Source organism: Lepisosteus platostomus, chromosome 12 (assembly GCF_059453375.1).
Source record: "Lepisosteus platostomus isolate fLepPlt1 chromosome 12, fLepPlt1.hap1, whole genome shotgun sequence".
Lineage (NCBI taxonomy): Eukaryota > Metazoa > Chordata > Actinopteri > Semionotiformes > Lepisosteidae > Lepisosteus > Lepisosteus platostomus.
In genome coordinates, this window is record NC_142622.1 from 43,141,441 (window position 1) to 43,160,419 (window position 18,979).

Sequence of the window (18,979 nt, forward strand, 5' to 3'; positions counted from 1 at the left end):
TCAGAACTGAGGCTCACTACTTCTCTATCAGATCGTTCTCGGTCTGTGGCAAATCACTCTCCCTGGTTTTGCTGGACGGAGACGGCTATCGGAAAAAGCTCAGATTCAGCCTGGATTCTTTGTTACTTAATCACTGACTTACTACGGCCAATCAGCACAGGCTAAATCAAAAACATTCATTAAAAGTCAGAACAGTTGAGTGATTCTGTAATTACTGCTGACTTATTTCAAAGCATATAACCTGTCATTGTGATCTCCTCTATTTCTCCATCACAGTTAGTAAAATATATATGTTTATCTGCTGCTATTATCCAAAAGTTAACAATTGATTGTACCAGAAACAATCTAGCTGCTTTTCAGATGATTTATGAAAACAATGCTGTTTTTTCTGCATGAAGTTTCCAAAACACCGTATCAAACAGCACTGAATATTTTCAAAACATATTTCCCAAACAGGTATTAATGCAGTTTTGTGTTTGTTATTAGTTTACATTGCTGAGCTTCCCCATAACAATGTCTTATTTACCAACATTTACAAATTGTACAGTATTTCCATCACAAAAGGCAAATTATGTGATATAAATCATAGCTGAAACAGGCGGGACATGAAGGTAATTTTCTAAGACTCTAAACTTCAATTGCTGTTCAGAAACCTTCCGATTCAATGGGGAAATCGCCGAACGAGTACTGGAAACAGCTGTGGTTGGTTGTTTTAACGGACCTGCTCAAATAATTACCAAAGCAGTTTTAGCTTTCTTTTTGTAACTGTCAACTCTTTAAAGGGTTTCTTAGCTTGAACATTTCCAATTCACACTGAGTTAATGAGAAACTGTGTCCTTGTTTCACTGTGTCACGAGGTGGTAAATAAGAAGAGAAGGCTGCAAGTCTTTTATAACAAAAAAATAACTAAGCTTGATTTAAAAATCATGTTTGCCCTTTGTACACATTTTTCAATATATTAATATTTCATGGAAATTATGCCGCTTGCTTTAGTGGGGGTGCCGTTTTTGCTAATGCTGGCAAATTACATTTTAATTTTTGCTGTTGAAACAAAATGGTCTGGGTGCCAGTAAAATTAATTCTCGCACTGTCATTCTGTCTGAGCTGCAAGCTGTGTGGGAGTGGGAGTAAATGTGATTCTGTTATCACTAGGTTTAACAATGAAGTGCCGGCTGTGAAGAAAAAACTACCTCAGCTGGGGTTCTCTATGGGCCTTAATTCCACCAAAGTCTAGTGGCGACCCCAGGAGGTACAGTGTGGTATTGCACTTCCTGTCCAGGGTTTTGGACTTGACCCCTATGACTGACTCCCACTGTGCTGGGAAGTTTGAGCCGTGGAACTGTTTAAAAAAATAAAGCAAACAAGATTTCAGGCATTCTTCTACTATTTGAATGTTTAAGGATCTCAGGATGAATTGCTAGAATTACGTCTTTGATGTCTCCTTTGCCACTGTTGGCCTGTGACTAATAAACAGTTTTCAAGGTGATTTCTCCCGGCGTTGCATCAACACTGAAATGACACTCTTTAATCAGAAGTGCGGTTGTGTTGCAGGGCGCAGGGACGTAGAGTGAAAGTAATTTTTAGACGGCTTGAATATGAAATGAAGGTGAAACTTCAATGAAAGCCCCCTGGCAATCATTTCCCATTATACTCTGTGTGTCCTGTGATCTTAGCTAGAACGTCTTCTTTTTTATCACCTGTCAATGGTTAAGCCAGTGTGCACAGAACTACAGTAAGTGATGCAAGGTTAACTACTTCAACCTTAACACTAACAAAGCCAGTCCTACATTGTATGAAATAAGCCTGTAATGTTTTAACGACATTGAGGTGAGCTTGTTCCAGACAGAGGGCCACTGGAAGTGAGGACTTTTAGGACAGGAGAACTAAATGAAACAGATTTCCCAACAGTTACCTAGTGAAGAGCTGCAAAATAGCAAGTCTGTTCGTATTCTGTGGGGCAGCGCGCAGTAATCGGTAATAATACATTCTGTTTGTTTGTGCCACACAGACACTTTTACTGGCTGGTGCTGTCCCAGGAAAGGTGTCCTGAAAGAGCTGTCTACAAGATGAGCTACTGCCTCTCTCTCTGTGTGGACTGCATTGGAATGGGATCAGGGAAAAAAAATAGTACTGATACAGTATGTGGAAACAGATGCATGAATAAGATTACAATAGAAAGAAGCCAAATGGTGAAAGAATGTAGCAGAAAATAGTGAACATTCTTCTGTATATAAATATGTTTCACTTTGGTACTAACTGAGGCTATCAAGTGGCGCATCCATTCAAAATCGATCATCCCAAAGGGGACAGTTCATATCCGGGATATACCCCTGACATAGGAGCGGGCTGCCCACAGTACAGGCTCTTCCAGGTTCCATTTCAGCAGATATCTGAAGGATTTACTGTAGCTGAGCGTGTGTAGGCTCAATCAGGGCCAGACAATGACATTCACAGACCTGAGAGGCGCTCTGCGCCTCCCAGACAGCTGAGCCTGAATACGTGCTGTGTGCAAGCTCAGCTCACTTCAGAGCCTTGCTGTTGGATGGCTTGATCGCCCTTGTCGCTCAGAAGATGCAAAGGCACTGTTTGAAATTCTCCAGGGCTGCTGTGATAGGTCAGGTTGATTAATGGCTATTATTCCCAAGTGCTGAGTACAGAGGGGAACAAAATCAACAGAAATTCCATGTTTAACAAAAGAGAATGAAATAAGCTTATACCTGTTAGCTTGATCTTTCAAATCTAGAGGTATGAAGGCAACTTACTGTATTTTACTTAAACTGACCTCAATAAAGAAAGAAGCATATTCGGTTAGAGCATCTTCTGCGACGTTGCAAACTCTAATGCAGCCAAACACTTGCGTGTTGAAAAAGTGATGGTTTTTCACACGATTCGGCGTGCATAAAATTTTAACTATATTGTGGTTATTGAGGTGAAGCTGCTGTAAATTGCCCAGAAAATTAAACTTTTTTACTGCTTTCTGTCATTCTTCCATAAAGTACCATTTCTTCCCAGTAAATAGAAGGTACTCATTTGTGAAAATTGAAACTGATGAGTGTCATGTTTCATGGCTTGGTGAGCCCTGTTCTACATCAATTACACAGAGCGTTCAAGCACAAAACATATGAAATTATGTTTTCCAAATGAATTGAAGCTAGTGGTTTGTACAAAGCACATGAGACCTGAAACAGAAAAGAAATGGTGTATTTGTAATCGGCAAGGGAGAAGTGGCCTAAATTGATCATTTATGCAGACATCACTCAGATACCCAGGTCCCTGGTATCTTGAGACCACAGCTGAAACATGAGTTAATAGTAATTACTGGTCTGCAAAAATATTCTTCTGTTAGCTGCATTATACTGTAGACTCATATTTTGACAGTGATCTGTGTCATCATTCTGCAAACTTATTTAAATTTAATTAACGTAATGCAAAAGGAAATCTTTTTCAGGAGCTTTATACTTATTTACAAAACTACCCTGATGATTGTGGTTTCTGCTGCATTATTCTTAAAACGGTATTTTGAAGCTAAGCGTTCTTGGAGTAACCATTTGGGACATTTCCATTCATGTACTCAATGTGCCCACGGATTTTAGTGCAATTGAAAGCTCTTAATTCAGATTTAGTATAGTCCAGCCTGAGTAATCCAAAGGAAAACAGAATCCGCTTTATCCGTGGTAGAAGAATCCAGACTTAAATGAACACATTTCTAAAAGAGTTTCTCTTTTGCTTTAGTAATACAGGAGTTCTGATCAGTGTTTTTATTCAGATTTCATTGCCTTCTGCGCTTCAGATCTTTTCTTTTTAAATTAGTAATTCTTTTCCAGATTCTGTTCATAGAATTTATATCTCTTCAGATATAAATACTAGTAAACTTCCCATATATACATGTCAGGTATATTCTGAAGATTTGTGTTTGTAAATTACTTTACATCAGTTCCCCCTTCTGATGTGTATCAGCACAAAGAAGCAAAGTCAGATTCCATTCCTTCAGTCACACCCCACACGATCTAAATCTTATCGCTCACAATTTATGGCTTTCAGCTGAGGCGAAGATGGGTCAGACAGAGATACTACAGCCACAACACCTGTTTTTAACCACACAGATTATCAAAAATCACGGCTTTTTTGTACTTCATATACTTTTCCTCTGTACACAGGGTGACAACATACAAATGAAGAACTGCTTGGTGCAAGTCTGAGAGAAACAGGGAGTGTTTTTTTATGACACTCACTGGTTAAATATGAGGAACCACAAGTCAAATAAATAGACCTTCTCATAGGCAGGTAATGGGTGATTCGTTGAGGAACATGAGGACGAAGATTTGCCACCCTCCCTGATCTCCTGATCTCAATTCCATTGAAAAGTGGTGAAAGGGGTTGAACGCGCACTGTAATATCATGCACCATTACTCCCATAAGTGTCTTAACTGCAGGCGATCTTGGTGGTAAAGGGCAGGGAGGGACAGAATGGGAGGAAAGTACACTATACCCTGTTCAAACTGTTCCTGCTGCTTGCGGGACACCAGTGTGCTGTTCAATGAAACTTCCCAAAACTCCAGCCAGCAAGTTGGTCTGGATCTCGCTGTTCAAACCTAGCTAAACCTATTGCATAACAATGCATTAGTTGTCAGTAGATGTTTTGACAACCGTCTTCTTCATCTGTGTAAAACAAGAGATTTGTCGCCACACACTGTCATCTTTTTTTCCAGCCTTTCGCATATCATAAAGCTGCCAGCCACAACAATTGTGTTTCATTATGAGACAGCTGGTGTCACCAGCAGCTCTGGGCTCCTGGTTCTGTTTGCTGCCTTGGGCACTTGACTGCATCCTCTCCAGCTCTGGGGACGCACAATTCAGTTGATCACAGCTTGGGGCTCTGCTCTCGGCTGCCGGTATCTCAGGAGCACTTACATCTGTTTACCACAGCTCTCTGTCTCCGTTTCTGACAATTAATTCTACACTTGTCTGGAGTTCGCTGCCATCATTCATGATTCAAGCCAATTATCTCTGTCAGCTGTCACTGCCTGCCACAGATGTATTACACGGAAAATACATGTTAAATTCTTACTCCCAAAACTAATTTTCAACTTTCCATTGGATAATTTCATTTTCAATTATTAAAAAGCTCATGATTTGTTTTTTTAGTTAACCTTGAATTGAGCTCTAGCGTTGCCATTGAAAATACTAGATGAGGTATTCTGTAGCCTTCTGTGTGAGACACGATTTAAAGTGCCCTTTGATTTATTGTTGAAAATAAAGTGTGAGAGAATTAGAACCCAGCAGCACTATTGCAAATACTATTTTAGCTATGATTCAATTTGGAACCTGCATCCTCGGGGATTCCAGACAGCTGGCTTCAAAAATATTTTACAACCGCAGGTTGCAAAGATAGATGCACAAAATTGAATTCCCTCATGATGCTTCTGTCTTCAGCAGTCTGCAAGTTAATAAAGCAGCCGTGAAATGATTTATTACAAAAGTAAAAACGCCCATAAATGAGATTAATCTTACAGCATAAAATTCTGCAAGTATTTTCAGAAGTAGCTCGCTTGAAGAATACTTATTGGGTGTAACATGGTCCAAAAACATCATGTTTCTTTGGGTATAATTAGGTTTTGACAGAAGGATGACTAAGAAAAAGGGTGTAGTTAGGAGAACAGGCTGACACATTGTTAGTGTGCGTCACTATTGTACCACAAAAGATCAAGAAAACGAACGAAACTGTACAATGTGATCCCCAGAATTACAGAAGGAGGTCCCCTGGCAGACCCAGGACACGCTGGAGGGATCATCTCTCTCTCTGGAAGTCGGACACATCGCCCCCTGAAATATCTCTTTCTTCTTATTGTTTTTAACGAAAACTGAACCGAATAATACGGTGGTCAGTTGCATGTCCAGACCAGGACGGATGGGACACTGAGACAGTCTGCCTAGAGGAATTGTGTGGGTCATGATCTGCGCCGGACATTGGGGTATTTCCTAGACGAAGTAAAAGATGCCGTCTCTGGTGGTGGGGATCTGTCTCCTGCCTCATGCCCCTTTTGCCCCTGCCCCACAGGAGGTGTATAAATGGGGCAGCTCTTTTGATCAGCAGGACTTTTGTCAGAGTGACCTGTTATCGTGACGTTTAGTAGCGCTTAGTTCTCACTCTGATTTCTTTAAGTGGCGAGAGCCAGGAAACAATGGCCAGCATTTCTGGGCCCGACACATCCCAGAAGCCCCTGAAACAAAAGGTTTGGTCACAATATTGTTGTTTTGTGCCTCATCAACCTTTGTTAACTGTTATCTGAGTCAGTGCCTCAAAACTCTTGTTATTGTCTTGTATCATTGTTAAAACAAAACAAATACACTAACAACATCATAACACCCACCTGTGTATTAAAGAGATTATTCATTTTCTCAGGAGAAACCCTAACCGTTTGTTTAAAACTCATTTGTGGTGGGGAGAAAAGAGCTGGGGAAAAGAAAGGCAGTTGGAGTATTAGGAAATCCTCCTGTTGCTCCTTGTTATACAGAATAATGGTTTAGTACTGGGGTATGAAAGCTGCATAATTTCCATTAGTTTCAGCTTCCATAAAATGGATTATAGCTAGTGATAAATACAATAATAAATTCTGGAAAAGACGGGAATTAAATAAAATAAATCCGGAAAAGGCATTAAAAGCAACGGCTCTATATTAGAAAGAACAAATGATTAAATCCCATTAGAAAGCAATGAAAATCTGTTAAAAAGTGTTAAAGATTTTTGAACATACAGCCCAAGGTTTTTAGTTCCATCCATCCTTGTAAATGCAGAAAATGAAACGAATATATAAAATTGACGTTCTTAATACATCTTGAACCAAGAACTACTAAATGATTCACAGTAATGGCCGTGGAACACCTGACTGTGTAAGCAGAGGAATTTGTTTGGGTTTACCAACAAAACAAGTCAAAATAGGAACATGGTGACTCATCACCAGAGAATAGCAAAGGGAACAAGGAATCCATCAGGTTGGATTTAAAAAACAAATTGTCCCGATTAGAGGGTATGTATCTTAAATCCTTTTACAGGATAATGTGGAACAGTGGGACTTATGTCACATTGCTTGAAGATCACATGAAGTCTGCTCCTATTAAACCACGTGGTCACACAATCATTTACTGATCAACACGCATTACTGTTGATTCAAACTTCCTCTGGCATTATGACAGACTATAGACTGGGTACCCCATAATACATCTATCTCATATCTCTTCAACGTCCTTCAACGGTACTGACTTTAATTCCTGACATGAAAACACATGCTGGCCCGAAAAGCTTTTAGATGAGCTGTCGGCAAAATAATTCAGCGGAAGTAGATCATACTTTTTCTAAATGAACAATCAATAATTAATTCCCAGGCAAATCCCGATTCTTTCCCATGCTTTTGTTACGATCACTACGAGGACTGTAGATGTATCCGAGCTGATGTAAAGAAACCTAAAAAAACCCAAGAAATAACCATGTTTGACAATTTGAGACGTGTACATTACTGAGTTTCAGATAAAAGTTTCTACTTCTGGTATACAAAGGCTTATTTAAGCCATTGTATTCTGAAGCCTTTTTCAGCAGTGTAATCTAATCTCAACATGCAAACCAACAGAAGAGTGCAGGCTGTCCTTTAGTGCTCCATATATGTAGTGATCTCTTCAACAATAAGTACTATTATGTATAAAGCCACACTCTTATCGATTTTTAGATTGTGTTTTGTAAGTGTTATACCAGCAATAGCAAACTGGTGTGTAGCCAGTCAACCCTCAGTAGCCTTTCTTTCTCAGAAATGTTTTAAACACTCAACTGATCAATCGAATTTCATTTAGAAAACGCCATTTAAGTCAATGCATTTGAAAGTGCTATAGGAGAATAGTAAAAATGAAAAGATATACATTTAAAAACAAAATGGAATGATACTCCTGATCTGTGTTTTTATATCCTGATAGCAATGTGTTACCCCTGTGTCACTGTGGCTCCCAATTCAGAGATCATTTGGACCAAAAAGCTGTAGACCACACCGGGACCAGCATTTCCTTAATTGAACAAATTACTTGTTTAGTTGTGCAATGCTACGGTTGATAACTTTGATTTTAAAGTTTTCCTCAACTTAAAAAAATTGGTGTTTTAGAGTGACCTGTGAGACAAGCTGGCCTGGAGCTTTCCAGAAGCAGGACTGGAAACACCTGAGCAATATGTTACTTTTGGGTAAAATGTTTCAGAAAATTGGTATCAAATATCATTTCTACTGTACGTTGTGGACTGTCAACCTTGCATCTAAATCAAATACGCACACAGCAGTGTGCTGGCTTACACAATGCTGTCAGAATATAAAACACAGAACAGGGGTATCATTGCATTTTGTTTTCAGCGAAACGCGCCACAATCCTGCATTACAGTTGAAAGTATTTTTTTTAATACAAAGTCTTATTTAAAATATTTCAATCTGATAGCAGAGCTCATGGTATTACTACCCACTGTATACACTATAACCTTGCTCAAATTACCCTTTTAGCCCCTTATTTCTACATTAGCATTTAACCTTAATTCATTGTATTATTAATGTATTTAAATATATTATTTTTTTTTCCTGGTAGTTTTGCATTTGCTTTCTTTTATGATAAAACCGTTTGCACCTTGAGATGACTAAGGCACTATATAATAAAGATTATTCTCACCCTCTTCTTTTTATTCTCTTCTGCATACAGTATGTCTTCATTTTCCTGGGCTCCCCGTGTGAAACTGTGAAACTGATTTCACTTACTGTACTGTATTGTAAGTCTGAATTTTAATGCAGAAGAACAAATTGTTAAAACAATGGGTCTGAAACTGCAGAATAAAGAATGACATGTATATCACAACTCACTTTATTTAAAAAATCATTGTAAGTAAATAAATCAAACATGCCCATTGCATGCGTGAACCTCAATCTTTCTGAACCAACACAGAAACAGTTCAATTAAGGATATTGTTTTAACTGTTTTTTTTTCCTCTATGTAGAGGAATTCCAGAATTCCAAAACCTCATTCATTATAAAAAAAAAACTCATTAAAGAAAACAGTTGTAGGATGTTTTCCTCCGGCTGTATTTTCAATGAACATCCTTTGACTTTTAACAGCACAGAGAATAGAGTATTACCACTTAAGACCTGCTGGAAAAAAAGTCAGGTGAGACATAACACCTGCAGTATGACTAGTAGAAAATGCTAAGTGGCAATGTTATTTTAAACACGGTGCGAGTCAGTCAAAAGAATCGGTTTAATTGGGTTTAATGTGCATTTTACGCAGTATATAAGAAGGATTAGCACACTGTATCAAGGGTGGTATGCACAGTTAACTAAGCATCAAGGCCATATTTTAGCCTAATGATCAATTCACGTTCGTCTAGAAGTCACAAAAACAAAAAGCAATTTCGTTTCTAAGCATTTTTTTTTCTAACATGAAGCTTGGAGCATTTGTAAAATCAGCTCGTTTCATTACGATTTTGAAAACGTGAGGAGCTGCCTGCGAACGCAAGATGCGAACAGACAGGAAAAGTCTGATTCTTCTGTGAAAAGGTCAAAGGAAAAAAGAAAGAAAGAAAAAGAAAGAAAGAAAAAACGTGACATTTCAGGTTCCTCAAAAGTCTCCTCAACGTTAGGCCAGGTTCCAAGCTGAGTTCATAGGCTGCGCTGTCAGAAAGAGGTAGTTATATGGAAACATTTATGAATATTACACAACACATAGATCATGAGCAAGATAGCAGCATGGGGTCGGTATGTAAAGCAGTGAAGAACAGGTGCACCTGCTTTGAATACCCGCTTTTCTGAAAAATAACGTCTGCATCGACGATATCAACACTTCCTACAGGCACATCTGTGATGTGGTCTGCCAGTGCAGCAGAGCGACCGCTTTTCACTGAAATCTCCAGTCTCCGTGTGGCCCGCACGAACTTCAGCGCAGGCCGCCTGGTTTGACTGGTTTAGGAAGCTCCCCAGCAACTGGGGCGAGAAGAAGAAGAAAAACAAGCACGAGTAATGAGTGAAAATGTGAAAAGGGGGTTCGGTTTGAGACCCACAAAGCTTTTATGGCGTCAGTGGTCATCGCCTCAAGAGTGTTTTATAGCGCAGCGACAGCGGGCAGAATGACAACGTGGCTGCTTTACAGGGTGAAAACCTGAGACGAATGGTATCTCATTCCCTTTCTTGTTTTTCACAACATCTCCTTCAAACACGGGTGGACACGGACTGGGGGGGGGGGTTTGCGGCATATTATTTTATTTGCCCTGAAACCACCCGCTCTTTTGGGTGGGCGTCCCGGTCACCCTGGACGTCGTTACTGAGGACACGCGTGTTTAGGAAACCACTAATTGTGTTTTTTTTTTCTTTCATTCACTCTCCCTTCAGGTGTCTACTCTCTCCTCTCTCCCTCACGGACGTTCCCATTTGCGCTAAGGAATTCATTTATTTCATTGGTTCCCGGGGCCTCGGCTTCTTGACGGGCAGCTCTCAGGCCCCAACGGCCGGCCCGCCAGCGCGAGCCGCGGCGTCTGATTCGGCGGCAGCGCTCGACGGCGCTCGCGCTTGTTCCAGCCCTTTCCGGCCAGCCCCCGCGAGTCGACCCCCCCCCCTCCCGAAGCTCTCGTCATTGGTACCCGCTCCTGCCCGTCAGCGCCGCCCCGTGCTCTGATTGGCCGGCGCCGGCGCCCGCCCCCTTGTACCTGTCGCGCTGTGAGAGGTGGAAAGCTCTTCCTGTTAGGCCGGCGAGTCCCCGCCCCCCGCCCCCACCTCGTCGCTTCCTCCCCTCCCCCCGCCCGTCCTCCTCCTCCTCCTCTTTTGAATCAGTCAGTCGGACTTAGGCTGGTGTGTCTGGAGCCGGCTGGGGTGCTACTGTGCTTCGCTGCAAATCGACACCAGCGCAGTGACCGGGAGCGCCGAGGCCGAGGGGGAGACCGGGGGGGAGGCTCTCTTTTTCCCCGTCCGAAACACGCCGCGGAACATGGCGGAGCAGCAGCAGCAGCACGCAGGCACCGACAGCAAGCACAAAGCCGCGGCCAACGCCGGGGGCCCGCTGGCGGCGAGCGGGCGGGCGGGCGCGGGGGGCGGCGGCCTGTCCGGCGGCCTGACCCAGCCGGCCGGCTGGCAGTCCCTGCTGTCCTTCACCGTCCTCTTCCTGGCGTGGCTCGCTGGCTTCAGCTCCAGGCTCTTCGCCGTCATCCGCTTCGAGAGCATCATCCACGAGTTTGACCCTTGGTGAGTAGCGCGGCCCGGCGGAGCTCGCAGGTGGAGAGAGAGGAGCGGCGGGTGTTTCTTTTTTTTGTCAACAGAAATCGATGGGCGACTTTCAACTTTTTTTTCACCCTTCCTCCCTGAGGATAACTTTTTCCTCCCCCCCCGTGCAAACTGCAAGCGGGTCGTTCGGGGTTAAAAGCCGACCCAGAGGTTTCCTGCGTCTTCATTCATTCGGACCCGGGGCCGCGGGGGGGCGCGTCCACCTGCCCCAGCCTGGCGCGGAAGTGGAGCTGCGTGGGTTTGTTTGCGCCTGGCGTGTGACCCGGTCCCCCCCCTCAACCCCCCACCCCACCCGTGGTCGTGTCTGCTCTCTGGCTCGGCGGGGCCGGGGGGGACATTGCCCAGGCGGTGAGCCAGCGTGGGGGGGGGCAACTCGAATCTAGTCTCGCCGGGGAGCGAGTCACGTTGAACCCGGAAGCTTTCAGCTGATTTTTTCCTATTTCACCCCCCCCCCCGGAGGATGATCCTTAGTCGTGGTTCGAGCCTACTGTCTGCTGACTTCAACCTGATCTTCGAAAGCAGGGCTGTATCGCTCATTCATTCCCCTGTCGCTGGCCGCTGCCCAGCCCCGTCGCCCTCCTGCGTCCCCGCATGATCACATGCGGTGCCCAGTCGTGCGAGGTGTGACTCGGGGAGGCGTCCAGCGGGGGTCTCCGTGCGGGTTACTGCGTCCCAAATGTGCCTCCCCCGTCCTCCATCATCATCATCATCATTCACCCTGCATCAGCAGGGGCAAAAAAAAAAAGCCCCGATTCTCCCAAGGGTGCAGCTTGAGGTCGCTTTCCAATCCCGAGTCAGATGTTTGTTTGTTTGTTGAGGGTCTTTAAATCTCTCCCATCCGAGCTATCGCGGCTCCAGACGCGAAGATACAATAGCTGCTCTTCACCCTGGCGAGCACATGCTTGGCGCCTCGCCTCCTGCAAGCCTGTCACTGGCTCGTACTGGCGACCTGTCATCGTGCCCGGATCCCAGGGCTAGCGGTGAGGTCGATTAATCAGGGCTCGGCGTGTGTTTTTGACCCTCTAGAGCTCGTCTTCCCATTCTGAATTCTGTGTTTTTAAGAATACACGGGACGCGTGGGTTTCATCCTGTTCTGTAGCTGGTGCTGATGCTGGCAGCAGTGCATGCCCCTGGTGTGTCACTGTCGAGCACTGCAAGCCCGGATGTGTTGGGGTTGTCAGGTTGCTGTCAAGTGTAGTAGCGGTATGGGAAAGGAGTCCGGTTTAGGACCTGCTAGGCTCTTTTGTATAAGGTTAAAAGCCTTAGGTGCAAATTGCATTGTGTAACCTGACGCCACATTAACGAAGGCCCTGCTTTTCCTCGCGTTGCAACAGTGTAAGGCACGGAGCATGTGAATTTATCAGTGTTGCAATGCCCGTTATTGTATACGTTTCCTTGACAGTTGAACTTTGTCTTGAAAATGAGGCATGGCTGTGGTAGAGTGCTGTCTTAGTTAAAGTCACACCACACTTTTGGTTTTTCATGGGTGTTGCAATCTAATCTTTATTCTTTTAATGTCGAGGCGCTTTAATACATTGATCTTTTTTTGTGCACAACAGGTTTTCTCTCAAGAGAGGTAGCTTGTTACATTTTTTCCAGTTCTTCGGGTAGTCAGCCTTGTATTTGTCTATATTTGAAGGCTAAACCTTCATATTAAATGATCATGGTATTGATGAAATCATTACAGAATGGTGCTTTTCCTTTTTTAAACTGAGAACCCCTTAATGGATACTACTAATTTTTTTTCTGCAAAATTTCCCACATCACGCATCTTGGCCATTCCAAGTCTTGCTCTTAGCCGAGACAGCCTTGGTTAGCATTACGTTATTGATTTTTCATTTTTACGTCTGCATTCAGTGCCACTCAAACGCATTATAACAAGCGTTGAAGAGCGCAAACATTGAATATTGAAGTGTTGTCTTCAGCTTCAGACAGTTTTCACCTTCACTTCAGGAAGAAGGAGGTTTGCACCACAGTGAAGTCTAATGCCTGTACAGTACATTACAGTCGCAAGCAACACCACAGAAGGGGTGATCTAAGAAAGATTAGGGTGGCGCAGACATACTGGTGGTTTGATAGGCTTCTGGGAAGCTGGCCCTGAGGTGGGTGGGTGTGTTGGGGTCTGTGTGCCCGGCGCGGGACGGGCTTCTCGTCTGGGGTGCTACCTGCCTTGTTCCTGCTGCTTGCTGGTCTAGGCGCTGGCTTCCTGTGTGGGGAAAGCTGTTAGAAAATGGGTAGATGATTAAGAAAGATTAGAACTAAGATGAGCTGAATGGCCTCCTCTTACATTTTTGGTTTTTAGAACATTTACTGTAGCTACCTGGGATCTGTCCTGCTTGGAAGCAACTGGTCGGCTTCACCGGTATGGCTGACTAACGTTTTCCCGGTGCCCACAACCCTTTGTGCAAAAGGGGTATGCGTACAACACGAGTCTCCAGGTCTCAGATCCGAATGCCGTTCCGTGTAGTTCGAACTAGTTTTTGTTTGTGTTGATTGTGACGTTTATGGGGTTGAGGGCCAGCGTGCCTTTCGGACTCTTGAATTGTCCTTGTAGTCCTGCTCCCGTTGTGATCGGGGAGATCCCTTTGTTTCTTACCCGTGGTGTCGGCTGGCCTGCTCGAATGGGTCTTTCTCCTCTGTGTGTGTGGCTTCATCGTTGGTCAGCGGTGTGTGTTGCTGAGGAAGGTGTTTCGGAAGGAGTGGGGTCCTTAGAGACACAAGGAGGAGAGGGGGAATATAACAGTCTAGATTTGGAATGCCATTATCTATTGGTATTCTTAGGGCACAGAAAGAAGCAAATATTTTCATATCTTTAAAATGCGCGGCGTGGTGCAGGATATAGGGGAATCCAAGTGCTTCAGCCATGAAATTGTCTGGTCGGAGTGATCTGATGCCGATAGGGTTAACTGCTGCAAACGCTGGATCTGTATTCAGAACATTCATTCCTGTAGTAGTTCTGAATTGATGAAAATATCTTGTCAAATTAATCGTCTTCTGCAGTTTATTTTTTTCTTCGTAGTGCTTAAAATCTATAGTCCTAGAATTGCCAGGCCATGAACACTAGTTCAAAACCATGTTTAAATCATTTTTCTTATTTTGTGCTTGTACTCTTGTAGGTTGTCTGAATACGAATATATTGATTCTTTGCAAAGCAACCATATTAAATTATACATTCACCTGTGATTCGGATACAATATATAATACCTGGCACTGTTTTTCAAGTCATGTTTATGTATTATAAAGTCGCAGGCCCCTGAACATAGCTTTTCTTTTTAATTTAGGTTGAATATTTTCCACACAATTCTGAATTGTCAATTAAGCAAGAAACGTTACTTAGCCACATGTCCGAGCCTGTTGCCTGGATTAGTCATGGAATCATTCTTAAGCTGGAGAATGGTAGGGGAAGTCAGCTGCATCATCTTGGTTCTGTATCTAAACTCATGCATTTATGTCATGTAAATGTATTGCAAAGCAATAAACAACCTAGTTCATCTGCTTGAAGTACTCATCTAAATGAGTTTTTTTCACAGCAAGCTACAGTACATCTGACAATTTACATTTATTTCATGTTATTGTTGGTCTCAAGAATGTGGTAAAAGTGTGAACTTGACTATCAGAAAATTTAGTCCATGCTTATAATATTTATATTTGAGAAATCATTTCTTACAAATGCAGGGGTTAAGTATTCTGTGATTGAAAATTACAACGTGAATATTCCCTACAGAATGCCTCTGTGGGATTGGAGGTTTTCTTGAAGCCTGTCTTGTACATTGTCCTCTTGATGCCTTAGTGTTATGTAGAAGCAACTTAAAGGCAGAATACATCAGGAAAAGTAGGCCTGTGTGTCTACTTAAAGGCGAAATAAATGCTTTGCTGCCTCACCATCTGTACATCACGTTCAAGAGCTCGGAGATGGTGAAATCTGTGCATTTTCACAATGTTAGATGCTACCGTGCAAGATTAGATTTAGAAATCTGGCAAGGCAAAAAATAGAATTATGTGCATTAAGTTCCAAGCATGTGAGTGTTTTGAGATGTTTTTTTAGTGGCAGGTGAGATTGATTTATGATCATCTTTCGATTTACGAACTTGACTCGCATGCTGAAAACTGCTTGTCAGCTGAAGATTTCTAAATCGAAAACCTAATATCCATAACTAAACTTAACACTAAAGTGGTTTGGCAAGGTTTTCCAAAACTCTGCATGTTTTTCCTCTGCATGCAGTCAGTTCACTGGCTGTGAAGAGGTGTTTTCGTTGTAGCAAAAAATGTTGTTCTTGGGGTGAAAAATGGGTATATATTTGCTGGCTTCTTTGTAGAGAAAATTCATAAACCGTGGGATGAGTGTATTGACTAATTAACTTTCCACCTCCCTTTAACAAATCTTTGTCTTCTGTTCATCGTGATCAATACTTTCCAGGTGCATCTTCGAGAGCTGAGACGAGCAGGGAGGAATGAGCTTATTGGATCTTTCATGCGATTCTCCTGCCGAAGAGAGCCGTTTGCACTCAGGAGTCACTGCAGGGTTATTGTACAGGAAGCTTTCCCTATAATGATTTTTCTAAGGGAGTGTTGTCTATAGTGTTGTGGCATTCTGTTTCTTGCCATAGTACATTCTATAGTGTCACATGATAAATTATGAATAGATAGAAGTTTACCTCCTGGGTAAAATTAGAGGCCTCATTCTTCCTCATAAAAGGATGCCTTTTTTATCCCACCCTGTTTCCCCAAATAGGTGCTTAAGTTGAACGTTCTGCTGTTCTGGCAATAGTTGTTTGTGCCTTTTCAGTTAATTATAGGTGTCTCTGCAACAGCGGTGGGTTAATGAAAGCTGCTACCAGACCTGCTCTTGCTAGAAGCTGCGTTTTCGGTTGTGATGGAAAATGACGACGTTGAAGGAATATTTTTGTTATTGCCTTTTCTAAATTTTTTTTTTCGTGAAGGGAGGAGGTGAGTAGTTGCAGTAAATAAATGAAGTACCTCGGTTACGCTCGGATATCAAAAGGAGCGACCTGTGCTTCGATGATTCTGACTGACTGTGTGGAGTGAGGAAGATCTGCCTGTCCTTATCCCCTGCTGTGAAGTGCTGCTCTGTTAGCGAGAAAGGCCTTCCCCGTTTTCCCATCCGTGCCGGAGGTGCTGCTTTGCTGCTGGAAGACGTCGCCTTTTTTCAGAGCTGCTGTGGCACATGAATCACTTGTCATTGAGCAAGCCACATACCTTCAGACAACTTGCTCTTCTTTCCACTAGATTTAATCAAGTATTTGAAATGTGGAAGTTGAAATTGAGTGTTTACATGGGCAGCAGTATTCAGCACTCTCTTAGCCTCGGCCTCTGTTTTTTTCCCCCATGTTGTGAACTGGGACAGTGAAAGTAGGACAAGAATATTGGTCAGGGTGCAAGGGACCACTGCCACAGACAACTGGTAGTTCTGAGACTGCGTCCTAAGAGTTATGTTTTGCTCAGCCCGTGGAGCAGCACAATGAGATGATTGAATGACTAAAGTAAAACGATTCTGAATAGCACTGGCCCTGTCTTTTCTGTCAGAAAAGCTCTCTGATCGGTGTTGTTCACATGCAGCAATCTCTTAGGAGGCAGTGTATGAAGCTGTAATGCTCAACATCTGTGAGGCAGGGTAGTGTTTTTTTTCTATGCAGGCTGGAGAGGGACTCTGATGCCTGTCAAACTGTTCTTATTGAGAATCCGTTCTTACACACCATGTCCACTTACACTACCCAGTTCTGTAGCAATGTGCTCATGGAAGTCATGAAAACATTTTTCACTAAAGGAAATCTTTTTTTCCAGATTTTAAACTATTTCTTTTATGTACATGTAATTCCTATCTGCCCATATGCTGATCCATGTCAGGAGGCACAGTGCCGATCCATGTCAGGAGGCACAGTGCCGATCCATGTCAGGAGGCACAGTGCCGATCCATGTCAGGAGGCACAGTGCCGATCCATGTCAGGAGGCACAGTGCCGATCCATGTCAGGAGGCACAGTGCCGATCCATGTCAGGAGGCACAGTGCCGATCCATGTCAGGAGGCACAGTGCCGATCCATGTCAGGAGGCACAGTGCCGATCCATGTCAGGAGGCACAGTGCCTGTGCTTTGATGAGTGTGTCAGACTGCTTGCTGCACATACCAAGGTACTGGCTCTTAAATAGTAAGTCTTGGGTACTAATGGCCCTCTTGGAACAGTGAGTAGTGCCTCAGAGATCCTGTCCTCCGTCGGCTTAGACCCTGATGTGTCTACAGATGGATTTCACCTTGGGGAGACCAATTGCACAGTATTAGTCTACCTCTGTTATTGGCCACAGAGGAGTGCCTGCCTGTGGTGCACTTCTGATTAGCTTGTTGAAATCCACCCTGTGGAACTCTATTGAAAGATTATTGTAGTACCTTTTTAAAATATGGAGGAAATATAAACTTGACAGAAGGCTATACCCCAGGAAAGGTTGATAATTATGGTCATTCTGAGCTCGTTAAAAACGGAGGGGCACTACTCCAGTCCCAGGGGGGTGCAGTGTTGGGGAAAAGTTCCTTCCACCTGTGCGCTTAATGACCTGGCTGAGCTAATCACTAACATAATTGGACCCGTTTAACACTTTTCAAAGGTCTTCAGGTGTTGGTTTATAGAGACCTTAGAAAGCCTGCTGGGGTCTGGACCTTCAAGGACTGAAGTTATGCACCTGTGGTTTAAAACAAAGCTGGTAAACCAAAGATTAAAATATCCGAGAGAAACGGGAGATTGATTAAGTCTCTCATCAATTAGAAGGCTGGGCAAGCGTTAGTCCTGTTTTACAATCTGCACTGTTTTCTCTGGAGTGCAGCTCTCTTGGACTGCATGTTGCCATAACTCGTGAACTGAGGTAGTCATGGCTTTATCAGGTCCAGGGGCTGCCTTTCAAGTGTATTTAAATAACGAGCACTGTTGTTCAAGCGTTACAGCCCAGTAGAACAGTAGACCTCAAAGAACGGCAACTATACTTTCAGACAGCGACCTTGTCTAGGACCAAAAACCGAGAACCTGAGTTAGCGATGCTCTGCAGTTTGGGTTCCTACACCTGCACTACACAGTGGGTAAGGACCCCAGAGCTGGTCTTCACTGGAGGCCCTGCAAACCCAATTTCTTTTTTAATGAGACGATATGGTGCCTTCTTAATTATTAGTATTTTTGCACATCTTAATCAGATTAAGTAAAGAATGGCCGTAGGCATTATTGTCTCTTCTATGGTAGACGTTTTGTAATTAGCCATTAGATGACGATCTGAAGTTTTAAAGTCGTAAACTAAATCTACACGTTCTCTCTTTACCCTGGAGTTTTAGTGTGGCTTCCCTAAGCGTTTCAGAATGAAATGAAGCAAAACCCCCAACTAACATCCTCCAGAGTCAACATATTGCAACTAATGGAATGTGAAGTAATATACCCCTGGGTCTGCACGAGTGGAATTGTTCAAGAAATGGTTGATTTCCAGTTTTAATAAGTGCACATACCATGCATGGCACAGAGTTTTTTTTTCTGTTCTCTATGGCCTCGCTATGAACATGCAGTACAGTTTCTCTTTGTTTTTGAAACACCACAGCATTGTAAGAGATAACCTGGAGAAACGTGAAACGATCTCGCCCGTCTTGCCTTGCCAGCTGATGCTTGTCGTAGTTGGTACCCAGGCTGTGTGGGGTCAAGCTAGTACCTCTC

General features: G+C 43.3%; 1 protein-coding gene across 1 annotated transcript in view; it reads left to right on the top strand.

The window, feature by feature from the left end:
- Positions 1-10,777: 10,777 nt before the first annotated feature.
- Positions 10,778-18,979, top strand: part of stt3b (STT3 oligosaccharyltransferase complex catalytic subunit B) — a 61,360-nt gene continuing 53,158 nt past the window's right edge. Inside the window, exon 1 of the mRNA XM_088602090.1 lies at positions 10,778-11,243. Coding sequence (XP_088458216.1) covers positions 10,990-11,243 — 254 coding nt within the window. The 5' untranslated portion in view covers positions 10,778-10,989. The remainder of the gene's footprint in view (positions 11,244-18,979) is intronic.